Source organism: Elgaria multicarinata, chromosome 3, assembly GCF_023053635.1.
Source record: "Elgaria multicarinata webbii isolate HBS135686 ecotype San Diego chromosome 3, rElgMul1.1.pri, whole genome shotgun sequence".
NCBI lineage: Eukaryota > Metazoa > Chordata > Lepidosauria > Squamata > Anguidae > Elgaria > Elgaria multicarinata.
In genome coordinates this window covers 99,905,517-99,927,970 of record NC_086173.1, presented here as the reverse complement: position 1 = coordinate 99,927,970, position 22,454 = coordinate 99,905,517, and the positions used below count along the sequence as shown (strand labels likewise).

Below are 22,454 nucleotides of genomic sequence, written 5' to 3'. Positions count from 1 at the left end.
TTAAATGCTTTGACTGGCACTCTGTTCAAACAATCCTGTAAATCAGAAGGACGGGTGCATCAAGGCCAAAACCCTTCACTAAAATAAAAATCTATCAATTACGTAAGTAGGAACGTGGACATTTTCAACTTTCCATGCTTTATTTTAGATATGTAATTTGTCTTGTTTGGTGTGTTTACAAAAACAGTGATTTTTGAAAATCCCAGTTCCTTTTGTCCTGGGTATGGAAAGGAAGTGTTTTTATAAAACTGAAGGAAACAAAGTGAACAAGGAACATGGGGAAGCAAAATGTTAGATAAGAACTAGCCCACCTACCCTGGTACGGTAATCGAGAAAAATGCATCTTATGGTGTTTTAGTGCAAGAAATTCCTACTGTATGGAAATGTTGGGCTTGTCTACACCTGCCATTTATCCCAGGGTGGTCATGAGGTTGACCCTGCATGTCCAAATGATGCACAGCTGATCCCAGGGTGAACCGGGGATGAGCACTCAGTTCTCCCAGGATAGCTTGGACTGCTTCCCCCCCATTTTTCCGCACCATCTCAGGACCATTCTGATCTGCGCAGGCAGTGTGGGTCTTCCTCCCAGGGTCCTCCCTCTTCTCCACGAGTAGCAGGGCTCAGGAAATGGGCACGGAGCTGTGTTGGGGGGAGTCCTTGGGCATCGGGGGTGAGGGGGAGAGCATTTTCGCCATCTTTGGGATGGCACTCGGCATCTCCCAGCACTGAGTTTGTTGTGTGTTTTTTAAAATAAAATCGTTCCTTCATGCAGGATTGCACCCATGCAATTGTGCAAATCTCCCCCCCCCTTTTTTTTTTAAAAAAAAGGTGTTGCCCTGGAACGTTCCTCTTTACTTCCGGGAAAACTCACTGGCGCGTGGCCCCTGAGGGATGATCCCAGAAGTGGGAGACTCCATGATTGTCTCTCCTCACTCCCCAAAGGGCTGCAGGTGTAGATGAGCCCATTGTCATGATTCCAAACTTGAACGCTTAGGGCAAATATAGAATTAGTGTATGGTTGCTGACAGTTAATTTACTGTTGGGTACTTGACTTTTAAAAACCACCTCTTGGTAATCAGTGTAATTCCTGCTGGGGTGTCTGATATCGCCATTTTCCTAAGAGCTGCACGTCACAGATGTGAGTCATTCTCCCTCTTCCCCTCTCTCTTTCGTCCTTGTCTGTTCATTTTTGGTGTCGTGTAGGAATCCGAGCCTATGAGCAGCTGGGCTACAGGGCCTTTGGAACTCCAGGGAAATTGGCAGCTGCTGTCGCTATAACACTACAGAATATTGGAGGTAAGAAGGACGTGGCCATGAGATCGCATCCCCACCTGCTTTCCATGTGTGGGGAAGGCCCATTATCTAGCCTCGTTGGACAGGAAAGCATTGTACAGGGGGAATGAAGCAGGCCATGGCACTGTTCCCTAGCACCTTTCCCCATGGACCTGAATGGGACTTGACACCTGATAACTTCTATCTGTCCCCTCAGCCATGTCAAGCTACCTGTACATCGTGAAGTCCGAAGTGCCTCTGGTCATCCAGACCTTCCTCAACCTGGAAGAGAAAACCACGTAAGTGTCCTCCAGTTGGTTCCTTCCTTCGTTTCTCCTACTTGTCTACTGGCTCCTTGACCCTGTGGGCCCTGGTGTCTCACTGCTATGCTCAACAAAGGGCCTAGGATTCGTTCTGTGGTTATGGGAACAAATCTCTGTGTCTGAACTCCCATGTGCGTTCGAGGGTGTGGCAGTGGGGCAGTTCTGTGGTGCTTATGCCTCTGTCATACCTGCTGCTGAAAACATGCATTTGTATCATCGCACACACATGGGTGCAAGGTGTTGTTGTTTTCTAGGGTGCATGCTTTAACCCCATAATCTGGGGACGAACAGTGGCTCAGTGGTAGAGCACCTGCTTGGCATGCAGAAGAACCCAGGTTCGATTCTGGAATCTCCTGATAGGGCAGGAAAAAATCCTTCCTGAAACCCTGGAGAGCTAATACTGCCAGTCAGTGTTGACAGTACTGAGCTAGATGGACCTGCGGCCTGGTTCAGTATAAAGCAGCTTCCTATGTTCCTATGGCCTGCCTTATCATAGAGCCCTTTAACATGGAGGAAACGAAAAGGGCCACGATCAGGACCAGGTATTCCGAACACTTAATGGATTAGACTGTATCCATGAGATGATATGTGGAGTCAGCTAGTGGTAGTGCAAAGGCTGCTTACAACGGAGGCTGTGGTGGCTCGTCTGTAGAACTGTCTTGGGCTTTGCTTCTTGCCAAGTGGTCTGAGGAATCTCTGTGGCTATGGCCTCTCAGGCAGGGTTGCCTGAGCAACTAGCCTGGGAGGAGCTGCAAGGCAAACAGGGGAGCAAGCACAAGATGGGATTGACTTTGGATTATCAGCACAGCTCTGGACCAGCAGGGGAAAGGGGCTGTGGGATGGTACAAGGCCTGGCAGGACCGCCTTGTCGGCACCTTACTACGGCATCCTTTCCTCTCTGGCATCTATGGTTTCCCACCTTCATTTAATTCCTTCCTCTTCCCACAGCCCCCTTTTTCCTCCCTCCTTGTGGCTCAGCTCTAGTTAACATCTCTCTCTCTCTGGTAGCACAAGGATTTGTCTCCTGCTGGGCAGCCTGTCACAGGGATTTCACAGCATTAAGCCACTACTATTTTTGATTGACGCCAGTGCTGAATAAACCCTCAGCATCGGATTAAACCAGAGTGAACTCCCAATCCTTGCACGACACATCACTTCCTCCTCAGCCCCTGCTCTGGGTGCAGCAGCCAGATCTGTGCTTCTCCTTGCAGCCTGGCCGGGGCTTCAGCACACGTTCCACCGTGCAGCATTTGGCCTGTGCATGTCTGAGATAAAAAGAGACTTGACATTCTCTGCTTTGTTGAGGAGTTAATTCGGTAAATTGGTCTAGCGAGTAGGTGTTCAGAGAGCCCGCCTCTTTGGAGGGGCTGCGTTGCAAATGGCCACCAAAAAATGTATCCCTCCCAGGTGTCCTTTATGGCCTCCTGAGATTTGGCAAGTGCTGAGTCACCAGCAACCTTCCTTCCCTCAGTGTGCCCTGCACCCCAGTTAGTTCTTAGGGAGGTTTCGTGGCCATGGCTGCTGCAGGTGCAGGCTAGGGAAGGATAACCGTTTGGTCAGACCAGTAATACCCTGTTTCCCTGAAAGTAAGGCATCCCCCCGAAAATAAGACCTTTTTTTTTTGGTTCAACAATAAATGTGTACCGTATTCTTCTTCATGGAAAAATAAGACATCCCCTGAAAATAAGACCTAGCGCATCTTTGGGAGCAAAAATTAATATAAGACACTGTCTTATTTTCGGGGAAACGGGGTAGTTGAGCCCTCAGGATCTCAATGGCTACTAGTCACAATGGCTACATGCCTCCTCAGGATTAGAGGCAGTAGGCTTCTCAATACAAGCTGCTGGGGAACATGAATGGAAAGGTGCTGTTGCCCCCGTGTCCTACTTGTGGGCTTCCAGTAAGTACTTGGCCACTGTGTGAGCAGAATGCTAGACTAGATAGCCTTTGGTCTGATCCAGCAAGGCTCTGCTGAGAATCTCATTTAAAGAAACTGTACACATCCAGCCTTCTCGGTTGCAGAGCAGAGCAGAATCCTGAAAACATGTTTGTGCTAATGTAGAGCAGAACTGGATTGAGGTCCGGGGATGTCACCCTATGATTCGTTCACTCTTGGCCAGATTGGGATCACTATAACTTGTCAGGCTGGAATCCACCAGCTCAGCAGAGGTTCCAGGATGCCGTGGGAGTACTGTCAGTTGCAGCTGACCCTTAACAGCAGCCACAGGTGGGGTCTGAAAGGCAGGCCAAAGGCCAAATCGTGTTATGGATCTTCAGAGTAGGATGGCAGGGGTGGGAGCTCAGAATGAGCAAGGTAGGCTAAGAAGGGGGACGCTGATAGTGAGCCAAACAGGGTTTTCTGGTTCACAAACTCAGGCTGAGGGGCCTGTAAAAGAGACTGTTCAGGTGGAGGAGACCTACAATGGGACCCTGCTTTGCCTGCTGATGTCCTGTTGGGAGATGACCTCCTTTGTTCATAGCGTTCCCCAAGACTGAAGTGGCTGCAATTCTACCTTTTGGTGTGTAACTTAACAGTGGGGCAAAAAACAAAAGGCCTGATGCTTGTTCTCTATGGTTTTGAGACTCACCATGCATGACAGGGAGTAAAGATTTCTTTCCCCAAGGCAGTGATCAGTAGCTCTTCGTCCCCCTTCTATATGTATGTGTGTGTCTCTTCCCTTTAAAGGCTCCTTGAGCATTTTTACTCAACTCACCAATAAAATAAGACAAAATTGCCTTCCAAAACTATTTTGTGTGAAACATGCAAATTAAGCATGTTTATACATAGATGTGCCTAACTTTATCCCAGTTGTAGACTCTGGCCGGATCTACACTACTGCTTCAAAGTGCTTTATAACAGTTTTATAGCACTTTAAAGCAGTTAAAGTAGTGTAGTGTAGATCCTGCCTCTATATGGAACAGGGCAGAATTCTGGATTCCCTGTTTAAAACCTCTCTTTCCTCTGCTTCTGCCTCCTGGAAAGAGGTATAAAATACTGAAATAGCAAAGAGGACGTTCTCCTAAAAATGGAGGAGAGAGAAGGAAAGAGATAGGGGAGATCAGAGCCCCCAGCCAGCCTGCCTTGGAGCCCAAAGCAAAGCCATCTCATCTTGCCTTACTTTAAGCGAATCTGATTTCATAACTCCTGACAGGGCAAACAGCTATAGGACCCTGCCTTTCCTGGAGGATGAGCAGACGTCAGTTGGCCAGGCTGCATCTGGAGAGGAGGACATGTTGAATTTCTTCCGCCCAGCCAGAACTGTCCCCTGAGGCTCTCTGCAGAGAGCTGATTTATTCATTCAGGAGCCAGGGAGGCTGGTGCTGCTGCCTGAGCTCTGCTACAGTCCAGGGAACGTCAAGGCTTGGCACTGGCTTTCAGCAGAGTCCCAGTGTTCAACATGCAGGGCCATTGCTGCCTGCTCTGCAGCTCCTGCCGGGTTTGGCTTGACCAATAATCATGAATGCATGTGGCAACTTAGGACAATCTCATTTTGCTCAAATGGACATACCACCATTTTTCCAGGAAGCTCAGAGCAACAAACATGGGGGCACCCAGGCGGTCTCCCATCTAGGCATTGACTTCAGCAAGGTCGTTGCATCCTGGCCTTTCCTACCATCTCCTGCCTTGCCTTTCCCTTGCTGAGGCTTGGATTGATGCTTCAAGGGCTGAGACCTACTGAGGGGTAACCAAACGAAAGCACTATGTACCTCTGCGGCCTTAGCTAGACTGGGCGAAATCCCGGGGCGAACGCAGGGATCCTCCCTGTGTGTCCACATGACGCACAGGGGATCCCGGGATCAGGGAGGGATGATCCCACCCTTGCCCCAGGATCTCGCCCTCTCCTTTGGGCCTGCTTTTTCCGCGGTCCCGGGCTGAGCCCAAGACCGCGGAACGTTGTTGTGCCTCACTTGTAAACAGAGGAGGGATCTTGCGTTAATCACAACACGAGATCTTCCCTCCTCCGTCGCGGACTATGAGATAGGTCTAGCTAAGGTCTCCTCCGAGGGAGGTGAATAACCTGTAGCAAAGCCCAGATCTCTCTTGGAAGGCCTCAGAGGCTAGAGCCACATAGGAAGAGTATTTTCAACTTTGGAGGAATGTATGTGTCAGGGTGCTCAAGTTCTTGCTGTGATTTTGGTGCTTAATATTCATTGCCCATTTCTAAATTAGTGCCAAAAAGAATTTTGGAAGAGCAATAATCATTCAAATTGTCTAATTTTAAAGCTACAAAATTACACCCAAGTTCAAATGTATGTGCTGTATCATTCCTGCTTCCATGTCAGATACAATCGAGTTTCAAGCAAAACAAAACTCTTGTAGCATCTTCTCCTAAGTTCTAGAGAGGATATAACCTTGGCCATGTCATTTCAGGGATTGGTACATGAACGGCAACTATCTGGTAATCATGGTCTCCATCAGCGTCATCCTCCCTCTGGCCCTCATGAAGCAACTTGGTAAGTCTCCCTGGGCAGTGGGTGGGAATGGCAAGCACCACCCCAGGCCTCTGTCTTACTTGCCATTCATGGAGAGGTAATGACAGCCTGGAAGCTGCTTCAATGTGGTGAAAGAGGACACCAATCAGGTGGGAGTCCCATCCTCACGCAATTGTCCCATCCTCACGGTTTCCCTTACGGTCCGCGATCACACCAGGGGAGGTGGCTTCCAGGCTGCTCTGTTTGTGTGTGTATGAGAGAGAGAGAGACAGAGACAGACAGACAGACAGACAGACAGACAGACGGGGGATTTGGTGATGGAGACACTTTGCTTGGGACTGGAGAACCATCTCTTGGGTTTGCAAAGGGGCTCCCTGAGAGAAAAATACCTCAAAAACCTTCAATAAGTCTCATGCCCCTTATAGACTAGGCAATACAGACCAGAGAGAAAGACAGGGAGGGAGGGAGGGAGAAAGAGAGAGATGGTGATTCATGAACCTAGAACTCCACTTTTACTCCATGGCAGTATCTAGAAGAGGGGAACACTTTCCGGGGTCATTTCAACCCTCCTGCAACTTTCTGTTTTCTCTCTTGCCAGGTTATCTTGGCTATGCCAGTGGTTTTTCCCTCAGCTGCATGGTCTTTTTCCTTATTTCGGTGAGTTGTTGAATGGACAGCGACTGCATGTGTTACGAAGACTGCACTTATTTATTTACTGTGCAGTCCTATGCACGAGCGGATGTTCATGGGTCCTTTTGACGATGACGTCCACCTCCTGTACGTCTTCTGCTCCTTTTTCTGTGACAAAATAAGACCAGTAAATCTGATTGGTTTTGATTGAAGCGAAACTTGCCACCATTTCCTGCTGTGTGTAGGCAAAGGAGTGCGATAAAAACGCCCACTGAATGGGCCACGTGGTCATTGCTTGCTTCCTCTTTCTCTCTTGTGTGAAGAAAGAGGAAGCTGCTCATGCCTGCTGTGAGGGAGAAACGCGACGGTAGGGAAATGCAATTTCCCCCTCAGAAGTATATCTTATTCAGTTTAATGGGGTTTCCTCCCTGCTAAGTGGTGATAGATTGCTGTGTTGGTAATTTATTTATTTACACCACTGTCTCCTGCATGTCTAATCAAAGAAAGACCCATTCAGTTCAATACCACTTACTCCTAGGTAAGTGGGTAAGACTCCAAGCTTAGTTATTAGCTAATTACATTTTTGATTCTGGCATTCCTCCAAGCAGTTCAGGGCAGCACACCTCGTTTCCCAGCCACTTCTTATCTTCACAGCAACCCAGTTAGTTACATTAGGCTGAGAGATTGAGGTTCATTCAATAAGGTTTGTGGCAAAGTGGACATTTGAACCCAAGTCTCCTCAGTCCTAATCCAACAGCCCCCAATCTGGATCAGGATAGCTTGGGGTAAGTGTTTAAAGCCCCTCTTCCACCAATGCTAGGATCCCAATCCAGATTGGGGGACCTACAATTACTTCATAGCAGGGATGAGCAATATGCCCCCCCCCCAATCCTCTTGCTGTTTTCTAGCTAAATTTGGACTTTCTAAGGCTCTGTAGTGGGTTGCCGCCACTTTTGGGGAGGGCGACTGCTGCTGCCATGCTGTCAAATTCATTGTGCAGCATGGATGCAGCAGCTCTACGGCGAGTGGAAGGGGACGGGGTGGAAATTTGTCCTCGGACCATCCGACATTGCCCACCCCAACACTAGAGTAAAAAAGAAAATCAGTAACCCACATGCACCTTTCTCTGCTTGAACTTGGCTTTCACCAGACCAGGTACAGCCAAACCCCGGAATTTGTTCTTGAAATGTCTCCTCTTATGGGCTGCTGCGCTCACACCTTCCAGTTGGCCAGGGAGCAGCGTTTTGTAGCTGCTGTTGCTGTTGCTGCTGCTGAGCTTGGGCAGCTTCAGTTTTGCAAGGGCTGTTGGGCTGTCACTGTATGAGTCGCAAGCGAGCTGCTGCCGGCCATTTCAGCAACAGCCAGAGAGACACGTCACTGCATTCCCGCTCCCTTGTCAGCAACGCTGATCTATTTCTGGGTGAAGGAGGCTCATGCCAGTGGGGTGTGGGGTGACGCGAGAAGGCTGGCAGCAGCGGCTGAGACCTCATCTGAAAGTAGTCATGCCTCTGCCTACTACACACCCTCCCAAGCACACATGATTTACTCGGGCACGGGGTGCAGGCCTAGGTGGTACCTGCTACGTGTGCGTACCTGTTACCCCTTACACTCTTCAAGCTGCTGTGAACCTCCAAGACAGGAGAGGCTCTGTATTTAAATCTATCATCCAATCACATATGGACTGCTGTCTGGAAACTCCCATCATCCTCAGCCAATGTGACTGGGGTGATGGGACTTGTAGTCCAACACATCTGGAGGGTGCTTGGTTGTGGAAGGATGCCCCAAGGGAATCAAATAAGAAAAACTTGCTTTTTCTAACACCCCAGTCCTATAAATAATGTGTGGTTATGAGACCTTGCTGAATATAGCTGCAGCGTGATTTTCACCGGGGCAAGTCCGTCCTGCTGTGCTACTTTCACTCCACATTAGAAGGAGGTGCAGCCAAATATTAGACGGGAAGGGGCTGTGTTGACATAGCTAGCTAGCTCTGTAGTGGCCAAAATGCTTTTAGAATGCCATATATGAGAGTTTTCTTCTTTCCTACCTCCACTCTCCCTCTTTTCTGTCACTGGTGGTTGTGCTGTCATGATGCCCAAAGTCAGCGTGTTTTGCAAGACAATAATTGCCTGAAAAGTGGAATAAAAATGTAGGAAAGAAAGAAAGAAAGGCACAGGGTCTTTAGTCTTGTGGCACCCAGGTTGTGTACCCCGTCCCTAAACAGCCTTAGGACGCAATCCTATGCACGTTTAGAGCGAAAAAGTCCTTCAATTCCCAGCATCCCCCAGCTAATACTTTGGACTCCATCACACCAGTGATTTATCGCACATTCCCCCTGCCTGGTATGCAGTTTTGTAGCCCAGTACCGACATGACATCATCCACGTCCTGCACTCATTTCGGCTATTATCCTCCATGTTTCATTTCCTTTTGGAGCGTAGAAAGTCTGGACTATGTTCCCTCGCTGCAAAATAAATGCTCTCCTCCCTCCCGTGTATTTCTGTGGTTGTGTTCTAGCGACCATCCCGTTCTTTGTTGGCGCCGTGTGTGTCTAAGGGCGGTCTCGCTAACAAAAGAGGAGGGTGGTGCGATTCTCCATTCAACTGTGAAGGGGGAGGGAGACAGGTCCCATTTAACGCTATGTTCTTACTCCTGAGTAGGCATGACCAGGGGTACATTTTCACCTTAAATGTGGATGCCCCCTCCTTGCCTGCAGCTCCCTAATTTTTAAAGATAGGATTGAAAGTATTTTATTTTTATTTAAAGCTTTTAAATAACAATAAATTTATTATTATTTTGTTAGCTACCAAATACCACGTGTCAGCTTAGCATTATTTGCCTGCCTTACAGTTATTAAACACCTACACCAGATTATACCCACAGCATATATTTAGAGAGACCCTGAATTAGAACTGTTTCCCTCATAGCTAGGGGAGAGGTTTTATTTAACCCTCCCTCAGGTTTTCAAGTGCTGGCGCTTGGCCTGAGAAGGGTTTATGTGACGGGCCTAGCGTAAGGGTCTGTTATGTCGCATGATGCTTTGGTTCTCTCAGGCATTTGGACAGACTTTGCTAGAGAACTGCACTGATGGCTTCTTGTTCCCAACTCAGGTCATTTACAAAAAGTTCCAGATTCCTTGCCCACTTCTTGACCAAGTCAATGCTACGGTCAACCTGAATTACACACCAGTCAGCACAAGCAGCTATCAGAATGACCACACTGTTGCCCAAGCGACCGATGAAGAGATCTGTGTTTCAAGCTTGTTCACACTCAACTCTCAGGTCAGTTGAGTGGATTTGTGATCTAGCCAGAGGAATAACAAATACATAAATATGTCTTAACAGAGGCTGCAGATTTGTATCAGACCCTGCTAAACTGTATCTGTTTGAACCAAATCTTTGCAATTACTGCTGGCCCTTTATCAATAGTTAAATGGTTCCGTGGTTATAGAACTCAGATTGGGGGCTGGCACCATACAGATTGTAGACATGACATAGTTGTGTGGCACAAAACATGGATGGAAGTGGGAGGGGATGGATAGAGGTCTACTCAGAATGGATTACATGCAGTGCTAGTAAGGTGTAGGGATAATGGCTCAAGGAAGACTGAAAAAGCAGGGGAATTTGAAGGAGGGAGAGGCCAGCAAGCAAGCAGCCTGATATATCAAGCCTTTCTACACAAGGCATATATTGTGTGCTCATGCAGGTGCTTTACATGACGTTGTCATCCTCCAGGGCCTCTCCTGTGTTTTGCAACCATTATAGTGTGGGGTTGTTTTTAACAAGGAAAGTCTGGTATTTCTGTGAATGGCAGCATGAAACCCTGCTACAGGGTATTTGCACAATTCCACTACACCAGCACAGCACCATCTACTGGTTGCGAAATGGAACATATAGAAAGGCAGAGAAAGAAAAACCCCAGGAAAAAAGTGCAAAGGGGCTGATATTAATGCCTCAAAGAATCCAGAAGCAGAAGCCTCTGTAAAGTAGCAGGTTAAAAGCCCATAGAAGCAGGGAAAGAGTTTGAAGTATAAGGAGCCACGTGGCCAAAGGACAAAGGTGGTAGTGGGGGTTGGAAACAGAGAGGGCTGATAGCAGATGAACTTGTGCAGAGCTGGAAGTACAAGAAGAGATCTAAAGGAGTTATGAGAACAGCGAAGGGTTAGCGTTGGCCACTATTGCTTCCTGATGAGGATGAATGGCTACAAGAGCCAACCCTAACTGATCCAGGGGATACCCAGCTCTATCAATGAGAGTTGACCCCCTCCCCTTCCGGTCATGGGAGTTGGTAATCTTCATTAGTACATAATATACTTTTCTCTCGAAATCTCTCCAGCCCAATGTTTACTGTAGCTGTTAGAGGAGCTACGAGAGCGTTGCTCTTGGGGTAGGAATTTCCCCAACAGTCCTAACGTGCTCTTTCTCTCTTCTCCCCCCACCCCCTTGCAGACAGCCTATACCATCCCCATCATGGCATTTGCCTTTGTGTGTCACCCTGAGGTCCTGCCTATTTACACTGAACTCAAAGAGTAAGTATTTGAGCATGTTAATGATCCCTTGCTGTACTGAAGAGGAGAGGAAGCAGCGTGTGTGGCGGAGGGTGAGGGGAGCTGAAACTCCTGGGGGAATGTAACTGTGATGTTGCAGGATCTAGTTTTAAGGTATGTGTGTGTGTGTGTGTGTGTGCGTGTGTGCGTGCATGCATGCCTGCACACACACATGCACACACACTGCATATTTTATACATTCTTAATGGCTTCCCTCTGCACCATAGGCCAAACATGCAGCTCCAAGCCCCTAAGTAGACTAGCAAATGGCCTGGGTAGCTGGTTCTGTTTAGTAAAGAAGCACACGTGTCCTTTTAAGCCCCCCATTTCTTTGTGCTGCCTGCATGCTGGTTCCCCGGGGCTCAAGGGAACTGATATTGCTGAAGAATGTGTCTGGTACGCTGCTAGACAGATGACATTAGTGTCATCAAAACTGCTGTGGTCTTGTATAATTTGGTTTTGCAGGATAAACTGAGACACTTTCAGATATTGGTTCTTTTCATATACCTGGGTGCTTCTTTGTCATTAAGATGTGTAGAGAAGCAGTTGGATTTCAGCAAACAAGGGCTTACGCCTTTAAATGGTCAGGAATTCTTCTCTTCAACACTGTGTTTCTGGATCTTTTTTAGCCCATCCAAGAAGAAGATGCAGTGTATCTCCAACATCTCCATCACTGTCATGTATGTCATGTACTTCCTGGCTGCCCTTTTTGGCTACCTCACTTTCTACGGTAAGTGCACTGGGGTGATGAGGATGGCTTTACTAGGGTTATGTACATATCTCCTTAGAGCCTAACATTTCATTGTGTGGCATTTCAGGCAGGCTTACACATTCTTCTGATGCCCAAATTGCTTGTCATCTCAGAATGACAAGTGCAGGAGTTCCTTCCACGTTCTACCAAAGCCTTTCCCATAGTCACCCTTTAGCTGCTAGTTCTCCATCCCATGCATTTTATCATAAGTCCTTTGAGTCTTTCTACTGCAAACACTCCGCATTGCAATAATATCCCCACTCCCTATCCGATCTTATTCTTTTCATGTTGTGCAGCACAATCCTGTGCATTTCTACTTGGAAGTAAGTGTTACTGTGTTCATTGGGATTTGCCCCCATGCTAGTGTGCTGAGGATTGTAGCTGCAGTTTGATGCAGAAATAGCTAATGCCTACACAGCCTTCTCTTCTAAGGAGCAGATCAGGAATCAAACAAACTCCTTGCCAAGGGGGAGGCCTGATCAATAATGACGGGGTGTATTTGGCTGTCCCTTGCAGGCCAGGTAGAATCAGAGCTACTACACACCTACAGCAGAGTGGACACATTTGATGTGCTGATTCTGTGCGTGCGGGTGGCCGTGCTGACTGCTGTGACGCTGACGGTGCCCATTGTTCTCTTCCCGGTGAGTCCCTTTCTCAGATTGAAAGGAGGAATAATGAAGGTGGGGAAGAGGTCTTTTTATGCTACCTCTCAAAAAACAGTTTGAAATCTAAAGTCCAGTTCCTAGACTGCTTATCATCCTGGTCCCTCCCTAGTCAGTGAATGAATCAGAATAAATGTCAGTAGAGCCCAATGTGTATACCACTGGTTACAGATTTGTATAGTTACTCCAAAATTGTACACGCACACCCTTGCTGTGGGTACGGGCTCCACCACAGCAATCATGAGACATTAAGGATGCAACCTTATGCATGTTTAGACAGAAAAAAGTCCTACAACTTCCAGCATTCCCCAGCCCCATGCTGGCTGGGAAATGCTGGGAGTGTAGGATTTTTCCCCTTGTCTAAACATGCATAGGATTGTGCCCTTAACGTCTCAGGATTACTGTGGTGGAGCTGTCAGTTTATATGTCATCCCAGTCTCCGGTTTTCTGCTAGGGAACTGGAGAACCTGGGCACTCTTCTGCATGTTTAGCCATTTGTCTGAAGTGGTGGCCCTGTGGGCTAAATTCAGCTGCACAAGATCCACCTGGGTGCTGCTTAACTCGACGAGTGAACCATAGAGGATGGGATCTGTGTAGTAGCCAAGTTCCCAGCAGCAGCTATTGTGCAGGGATAAAATATACAACTGGCTTTCATTTTAAATCAAGGACTCAAATTGTCCATCTGTGGTTTGTTGGGAAGTGGAGAGTTGGCTGGGATATGGACAGAAGATACAGGTAGAGCCCACCCAACAAATTTAGTGAACTGCCCAGAGAGCTTCGGCTATTGGGTGGTATAAAAATGCAATAAATAAATAAAAAAATAAGATCAGAGATGGGCATTGGAGTCAAAAATCAGAACACTAGGCCAGAAGACTATGGCTATTCCCCAGTAGATCGAGGGGACATAGTTAGGTCTCTGTGATGATTTGGGAGCTGGTGCTAAGATAGGCCTATAGTCTGTGAGGTTAAAACTATAAACAATTTCTAAAGTGGGGCCTCTAACAGTACTGCCTCCTTCTACCTGCCAGGTACGCCGTGCAATTCAGCATATGCTCTTTCAAGACAAGGAATTCAGCTGGATTCGGCACACTATCATTGCTATTGTGCTTCTTACGTCTATTAACTTGCTTGTCATATTTGCCCCCTCCATCCTGGGCATCTTTGGCCTGATAGGTGAGTCTTACATTCAGGAACTCCCTCTTTTTTCCTTTGGCCTTGGCACCCTTTGTTTGCCATCTTCCACAGGCAACTTTACTTGCAACTTCCCTGCCCACTGACCCAGCTGGTTTTGAAGAAGTCATGGATCCTCCATCTTATAATTCCCTAGATTTCATGTACAAGTGGGTTTTTTCTCATGTTTTTTCCCCCAATACAAGTTTGTATTGGCTCAGTCTCTCATTTTTTGAGCATTCAAGAGTATGGTGTATGGTTTTGAAAACTTCAAGCAAAACTGTTGGATAGGGGTGGGCAGACAGAAGATCTCCAGATGTTTTGGACTTCAATTCCCAGCATTCCTGACCATTCGACATGTTGGTAGGGTCTTTGGAGAGCTGAGGCCCCAAACATCTGGAGATGTACCTTCTGCTTACTCCTGGAGAGGGTACGTCCTTTCTGTCTGTGTCCTGAACAGATCAGATCAATTTTCCCCCTTCCCTTCTTGTGCTTTGGTAGCTTTTTTTTTAAGTGATCAGTGAAATTCAAAAAGTGAAACCATTTCTGTTTTCAAAAGCAAGCGCTGCATGGATTCCCCTTGCCCACTGGTACTGTATAGCTGAGCAGGAGCCCACTTTTGTATCTCTAAATTATCCTAAATACGATCAGGTCACAATCTTACCATTGTACAGTTTGGGCCGTGGAGAGGAGCATAGACTGGATGAGATTGGTTCATTGGTCCATACATCCCATTGCAGAGAGCTCATTCAGCCCAGTGCCTTGTCCCCAACCTCCCATGTACTCCAGGAAGGCGAAAAATCCACAATGTGGAAAAACACAGTCAGGTGGCTTCCCCGTAGTCACTGGGGCCCAATTCCAATGTCCCATTTTTACCTCCATGTAAAATGGATTTTTCATTTTGACATGATGTTTTTGTGGGTATTTCTCTACGGGTAGTACTCAGTGTAGGAAAGAATTTTATTTAATGATTTATTATTACATTTATATCCCACCCTTTTTCCTTTTGCAAGGAACCCCAGGCATCTTACATGGTCTTCCTCCTCACCATTTTATCCTCACAACAACCCTGTGAGGTAGGTTAGGCTGAGAGTCAGTGATTGGCCCAAAGTCACCCAGTTTGCTTCATGGCCAAAGGGGGACTAGAACCCAGGTCTCCCAAATCTCAGTCCATCAATCTAACCACTACACCACCCTGGCTTCCTCAGAGACAGTCCCTCAAACAGTGTCCCTCAGAGGCGGCAGTTCTAACAGAGAGCAATTCAGTCTTCAAGGCACATTCTTGAATAAATAACCTCCTAGTCAGACTGATCACGGAAGCTGCCTTGGGGAGAATAATTTCTTTCTGCCCTTTTGAGAACTTGGGTGGGACTCCCTGGGTCCCTTCTGGAAGGCCCCATTTCCCAAGGATCAAGGCCACCCTCTTCAACCTGTTTGTTTGCTGTGCAGTTTCAAGGGGCTTCCTGGGTGGCTCCCAGCCCCACTACTGCTGTTTATTTCTCTGCTGATTTTAAACTCAAACATCATTCCTGGAGGGGTGGGGGAACCCATTGCTTGCCTGGCCTCTGCTGGGGAAGGGAGGTTGTGAGGCAAAGCCAGGGGCCCTCTCAGCCCAGCTTATCCTGCTTTCCCCCAGGAAAAGTGAGGGAGGGCAGAGGGGTGGCTGGGTGGGTGTTCTTCCGTTCTGGAGCTTCTTTCCACCACCCCAATGCATTCTCTGCTGGTCTTCTCCCAGGCGCTACCTCTGCTCCCTGCTTGATATTCATCTTCCCAGCAATATTCTACATCCGGATCATGCCCAAGGACAAGGAGCCGACGAAATCCCCTCCCAAGATTCTGGTATGTAATGTTTAAGAATCTAGCTTGGCCACAGAGGACCGACCCCCGACACACACACCTCTGATCATTGGGGAGTCCAAAGGCATGAACCATGCTATCGTTTGGGATCCCTGAGATATGAACATGGAACCAGCAGCACCTCCTGTTGAAAAGTTCTCCTCTTTTAGACAGTCCACATGAGATTGACACTGAGGTGCTGCCCTATCCTAGGTCAGGGATTTTGAACCTCAGGCCCACAAACCATATCCAGCCCTCCCGAGTTCTCCAAAAGGTCACGCTCCCTTGCCCTGCCCCACACCCTGGGGGGATCTACACTACTGCTTTCAAAGCGCTTTAAAGCACTTTGAAAACGTTTTGAAACCTGTATATGCAGTGTGTCCTGGGCCGAAACAGTTGTCAAAACTGTTATAAAGCGCTTTAAAGTGCTTTAAAGCAGTAGTGTAGATCCCCCCCTGTCTCTTGCCTGCCAACCATTTAGTGGATTCCCAGCATTTGTGTGGTATTTTTCCCCCATTTGAAAAGGTTGAAGTGCCTCTCCGAAGGCTTAGTTATTGGCAGTAAGAGCTTTAGGGGAAAGTATGTGGGTATTTTAGGCCCTACCGCTTTAGCCCCCCCCCCCCCCGTCCACCACTGAAATGCTGCCCCCAAGAGCATGTCTGAAATGGAGTTTGGCCCTCGGGCTGAAAGTGGTTCAACAGCTTTGTCCCAGGTGGTGCCAGTGGAGAACACAACTACTCTTGGAGTTCAAACTACACATTACGTTAAATATGTAACATGCAGCTCCCTTTTTGTTTTGTTCTACTCAAAAGTAACTGTGGGGGGCTTGATCTGGATCAGGATTGCAGTGGGCAAGGAGGGAGGTTTAACCATTTTGTCCCAAGCCATGACCTCTCCCAAAATTCCTCCCCCTCCCCGCCCCCAGCAGTGATCAATAGTAAACGATCACTGCAGTAAGTGCAGCTGAGTGGCCCCAGTTTTTTTGGGTTCACAGCTGGGAATGGAAGGATTCAATCTCCCCTCCCCATGCATTGCTGTTCTGATCCAGGTCAGGGACCCACCGCTGGATGCTGCGTATTTAATAGTAACGAATAGTTTGACCCTTAACAGTAACGAATAGTTTGACCCATAATAGTAACGAATAGTTTGACCCTTAATAGTAACGAATAGTTTGACCCTTAACAGTAACGAATAGTTTGACCCTTAACAGTAACGAATAGTTTGACCCTTAATAGTAACGAATAGTTTGACCCTTAATAGTAACGAATAGTTTGACCCATAATAGTAACGAATAGTTTGACCCTTAACAGTAACGAATAGTTTGACCCATAATAGTAACGAATAGTTTGACCCTTAACAGTAACGAATAGTTTGACCCTTAATAGTAACGAATAGTTTGACCCTTAATAGTAACGAATAGTTTGATCCTTAACAGTAACGAATAGTTTGACCCATATTGACCCTTAACAGTAACGAATAGTTGGACCCTTAATAGTAATGAATAGTTTGACCCTTAACAGTAACGAATAGTTTGACCCTTAATAGTAACGAATAGTTTGACCCTTAACAGTAACGAATAGTTTGACCCCCATAATAGTAACGAATAGTTTGACCCTTAACAGTAACGAATAGTTGGACCCTTAATAGTAACGAATAGTTTGACCCTTAACAGTAACGAATAGTTTGACTCTTAATAGTAACGAATAGTTTGACCCTTAATAGTAACGAATAGTTTGACCCTTAACAGTAACGAATAGTTTGACCCTTAATAGTAACGAATACTTTGACCATTAATCTTGAGAATCGTGGGGGTGCTTCCCATTTGGGGAGGTGCCAATTGTCTATAGATGCCATCCTCGCCCATCAATTTTAACATCAGGAGGAACACAGAAAAGCTGCGGCAACAGGCCTGTATATACTTCTGCAGGCTGCCTCTGACCTCTGGCAGGAGAAAGACAATTCCAGCAGTGGGCCCAATCACATGATCAATGAAGGTAGTGGTTACAGGGTTATCATGTACTGATGGGTGCTCAGTTAAAGTGAACATGAGATTTTCTCACTAAAGAGAGGTCTATAGCTGCTGTTTCAGGAAAAAAAGTTCTTGTGGTCATAGCATTTATGAACAAGATTGTGATAATTTGCTCTAAATAAGGGAAGACCAACTTCTGGATGTGCAGGGCATACTCTGCCCTACAAACGGTGGTCCTAGGGCCAGAAATGAATTTTGCTACATGAGCCACAGGTAATGAGGCTATAGAATCAGCACTCCCTAGCAATAACTATTCCATAGTTATGGGGACATTGGTTCTTTGCATGCCTGGGGCATCACACATGAAACCCAAGTAAGAGATTACACTCTGAAGTGTGGCAGGGGCTCAGGACCTCTTTCCGTATGAGGGCCAAAATCCATTTTGCAGAAGTTTTTGGGGGCTGCAATCCAGTGATGATGGACAGGGCTGAAGGCAAAAGGGGCAGGACCAAAAAACCCACCCACCCAGCATATTTTATCTTTATAAAATATGGCCCTAGGACCACTGTCTATAAGGCAGAGTGGGACCTGTACATTTCCTTATTTACAGCAAATTATCACAACCTTGTTTGTCACTTACTGCCAGCAACGGCCTTAGGAGAGGCATTTCAATATTTTAGAATGGGTGGAAACTGCATAAATGCAGTTGGTGGTTGCAGGGAAAAGAGCATGGTCCTCTTGAGGACCTCTGAGGGCAGGATTGAGACTTCCGGACGGCTGGATCTGACCTCCAGGCCTCAGCTTCTGCACCTCTGAAGTATGGGATATAGCTTTCTCATGTAGCTTTTCTTTTACAAGGGACATGCTCGAACCTGTTTTTACTGCACCCACAATTGGTAGGTGTCAGGGACCTGTTAATATTGCCAGATCTGACCTGTGAGCTGCTAGTTGGCCACCTTGCTCTAAGAGTAGTGTAGGGCTGAACACAGACACACACACACACACACACACACACACACACACACACACACACACCAGCTCTGGGGTTCCCTTTCTGTGAGTGATGGTCATTTCCCCTCATGCCTTTTCTCCCTGCAGGCAGCCCTCTTTGCATGCCTCGGCGTGGTCTTCATGATAATGAGCCTCAGCTTCATCATCATTGACTGGGCCACCGGTGGCGGGAAGAGCGGAGGCAGCCACTAGGCAAGGCCTGGAGCCTTGTGAACGCGGATCAACGCCTCGGGAGACTAAGCTGGCTTTGATACATTTCCTTCCCCCTACCTCTGCTAGTACTGTATCGTAATTTAGTCCCCGGCTCTGTTCTGAGCCAAGGGCCGTTGTCCCGTTACTCAGTCCTCACACCCTCTACTGAGCCAGGGCGCTGCAGGCCACGCCAGAAGCCAAATGAACATACAAGCTGGGGAAAGGGCGGGGGGAGGGGGGCTGCCATGGAATCTATGTCCAGCCCTTATGTGCGGTATGGCTGGCCCACACTGAGAGGGCTGGAAAGTCAGTGGCATGAGCCGAAGGAAATTTGAGGGGGTGGGGAGACCTTGGCTAAAGAGCTTGTGGGGGGCAGAGCTTCACCACTGACGTGGAGACTTGGGGCAGGGCCTCCTAAAGAAGCATTATACACAAATGGGAAGTGAATGCGTTTGGACAGGAAGGGTGGTCCAAATCCAAGAATATTCCTTGTTTTAAAAAAGTCTTAATGGCCACTCCGCCCACCCCAACCGTAAGGCTTTCATCCCCCCTCGGATGTTGCTTCTCAGCCCTGGTTTCCTTCCTGGTGGCTTTCGTCCCTCCAGCACGTTCTGCTCGGGCGTGAGCCTTATGAACCGCCTGATCAACGTTCCTCTCTTGAGATAATGCGATGCTCGGTGCAGCGACCACCTGGGCTCTGTCAGCTCCCATCTCTGTGCAGCAATCTGCCCCCTGCCATAATGTCATGGCCGTTGCTTAGGAAGCCCCGGGCTGTGCAGTGAGGTGGCTAGTGATAGCGGGAGACTTCTGGGGGGTGCCAGCCTTTCTGAATTGCCAGTTGGGAAGGGATGCAGCTTTGTGATGGCTTCGGTGATGGCTGTAGCTTTTGGGGGGCCTTGGGCAAGACGCCATCAATGGACCTCCTCCATCCATATGTCTACCTTCTCACCCCCATTGTCACAAGCTGCTCTTGCTCTTCCTCCTCCCTCTCCTCATTGCCACCACTTGCTTGCTTGATAGGCAGAGAGCCGGTGAGCAAAGAGGTCCCTTGTCGACAGCGGCCACTGGGCGAACAGAACGCTGGACTAGATGGACCCTCAGTCTGATCCAGCAGGGATCTGCTAATGTTCGCATGTAAGCAGGGAATCTGCTTCTGCTCCTTCTCACCACCACCACCACCACCATTGTCTGGGCCAGAGTGAGAGGCAGGTGAAAAGGCAGAGCCTGCTGGGGTGTGGTCCCTTAGCAGCATGCCTACCCTTGAAGCTGGCCCTGGCCGGCTTCCAAAGATCTGTTGTGCATGCTTGAGTTACACTTGAGTAGGTGAAGCTGAGAAGGCTAGGCTGAGGTTGGCGTTTAGGGTAGCAGGTCTGCTGTGGGGAACATTGGTCTCCCTCCTTTGAACAGGTTGATCTTGTGTTTGGGATGGGAAGTAGCCCTGTTGTCAGTGGCGTCAAACTGCCATATCTGTCTCCTTATTCCATTGGGAAATGACAAGGAATCATCACCAAGTATTTAGGATGTGATGGTCATGACGCGTCTGTGTCCAAGGCTCCTGTTTCCTGAAATTGTCTGCCACCTGGGATGGTGTAAATAGATCTGTGACCAGATCCTTCCATCCTCAAGACCATTTCCTCCCTCCCTGTATCACATCGCAGTGGCCTCTATTCACATCCACTGGCAGTTGCTGTACATATTGGGAAGTGTGGTCTGGCCTCCAAGCTGGTCCACCAGCCTAACCAGTCGCTAGGACTTGATTGCTGCTAATTTCAGTAGTTTATAGGAGAAGAATTCACATCCATTTATTTTGTACATACTGATGTTGCTTTTCCTCCTATTTGTAGCTGGGGTGAGATTCCAATGGAATTGTATTTATATAGCTGCCTTCCCGAGTTTGGCAAGGATATATGGCCACCATTGATTCCCGCTTTTCCTTTGCATAATTTATGTAGGAACAGGTCAACATTCAGTGTATCCCTGACCCTTGAGTGGTAGCGAATTTGGAAGAACTAACGGATCTTCCCTGACTTTACTCTCTGATCTTGCCATGTTTTTTTAACTAGGAAAAAATACTCACCATGGCTTCTTCCTATGTCAGAGATGGCCATCATGATCTTCTTTGCAGTGCTCTGAAATCTTTCATGCCTCATCTTATTGCAGGCTTGGGAGTAGGAATGGTATAAAAGAAGCCAGTGGAGATATAATAGCAGCAGATGACCTAGGCACACGAGGAGGGAAAAGCAAAAAGCCCAAAGGTTTCTGGTGGGGTATTTACTAGTGATGTAGGAAGCTGCCTTTTACCAAGTCAGACTATTATCAATCTAGCAGCAGAAGTCTTTCTTATCACCTATTACCTCTCAAAAGGCACTGGGCGGTTCATCCGTCTTTTCTCCCTGAATGGATTTTATCAGGTTAAAAATAATAATGGAAGAAACACAGGAGGATAACAAATGGAAAACGACATCATCTGGACCCTCTCCATAAAATTCCATGAACGAGGCAGTGCAATTTCACAATAAAAGCCTCATGTGGGTGCTCCCGTATTTCATACCTTTGCGTTGCACAAGGTGCAACAATATCGAGCACAAAGGGAGTGGCCATTTGACTCTTTTGAAGGTCAGTAGTGAAAAGTAGTCAAGTTTGGAATAACAACTCCAAGTCTATTCTAGAAAATGGACCACCAGAAATGGGTGCATTGCATCAAAGGAGGAAAGGAGCCCTGTGTAAGCTTGTGGTTCTCTCTCTTCTTGGTTCTAGGTCTGCATCATTTAGGACTGGCAACTTTTCCATCTGCCTCCACTGCTGTGCCATTAATAACAGCTCAATGTGCAGGAATTAGCACTAAAGCTTTCAAAGCATGGAGATGAACATTACCACTGGCTAATGGTTTCACATCAAGCCCCTATTAAAGGCTCAGCTGCAGTAGCAGGTTGGAAAGTTGGCAACCCTTGTCTCTATTCCTTGTGGAATAGAGGGAACAGCAGGCTTCTTTGCTGTCTTTCATGTAATGTCATAGACTAGGATCAGCATAGCATTCTTTCCCCCAAATTGAGGAAGATTTGATCATCCATGGTTCCTGTCTGGCTGCTGAGAGTAGCGTGGAGGAGAAATGATCACTTACAGGACTCCTTTGTAATTTGGGGCATGAAGTTCAGAGAGCCCTGAATAGGAGGTTAATCAAGTAGTGTAAGTCAAAGGGTAGCATGTAGCTCTTCATGTGGCTGAGCTGCGTTCAGGATGCACCATCCATGGGAGACTTTAAGGAAACATTCAACATCTCTGAACTGGTCTCATACTCCTGTAACGTCTTCCAAGGCTGGGAAAAATCAATTAAGCTTTTCCTCCCCTGTATTTAATATCTGCTTTGCAGTCTTTGGAGTAGGGGAGGGAAGAGGACTTATCTTATTGAGAGGACTTAAAGACACAGTTGTTCAGGGATGGGCCACTTACGGCATGTGGGCTGCATGTAGCCCCCGCACCCTCCAGTATGGCTCCCATTGCACCACCAAATTCACTAGTTGATGAATGGCAATACTATTTTCCTGTGCTCTGGCGGTAGTTTTTATTGAGGAATCCCATGAAGGTGTCTGGAGACCCTGATGTGACCAGAACACAGGTTGCAAATCACTGTGCTAGTTAAAAGAAATGTCACCAATACTGAA

General features: G+C 47.4%; 1 protein-coding gene across 1 annotated transcript in view; it reads left to right on the top strand.

Annotated features, from left to right (window-relative positions):
• The window catches only part of SLC38A3 (solute carrier family 38 member 3), an 82,678-nt gene extending 61,461 nt beyond the window's left edge, over positions 1-21,217 (top strand). The window contains exons 6-16 of the mRNA XM_063121080.1: positions 1,204-1,296; positions 1,490-1,571; positions 5,968-6,050; positions 6,628-6,686; positions 9,766-9,936; positions 11,104-11,183; positions 11,831-11,931; positions 12,469-12,593; positions 13,643-13,787; positions 15,520-15,623; positions 18,688-21,217. Coding sequence (XP_062977150.1) covers positions 1,204-1,296; positions 1,490-1,571; positions 5,968-6,050; positions 6,628-6,686; positions 9,766-9,936; positions 11,104-11,183; positions 11,831-11,931; positions 12,469-12,593; positions 13,643-13,787; positions 15,520-15,623; positions 18,688-18,792 — 1,148 coding nt within the window. The 3' untranslated portion in view covers positions 18,793-21,217. The remainder of the gene's footprint in view (positions 1-1,203; positions 1,297-1,489; positions 1,572-5,967; positions 6,051-6,627; positions 6,687-9,765; positions 9,937-11,103; positions 11,184-11,830; positions 11,932-12,468; positions 12,594-13,642; positions 13,788-15,519; positions 15,624-18,687) is intronic.
• The last annotated feature ends 1,237 nt before the right edge of the window (positions 21,218-22,454 follow it).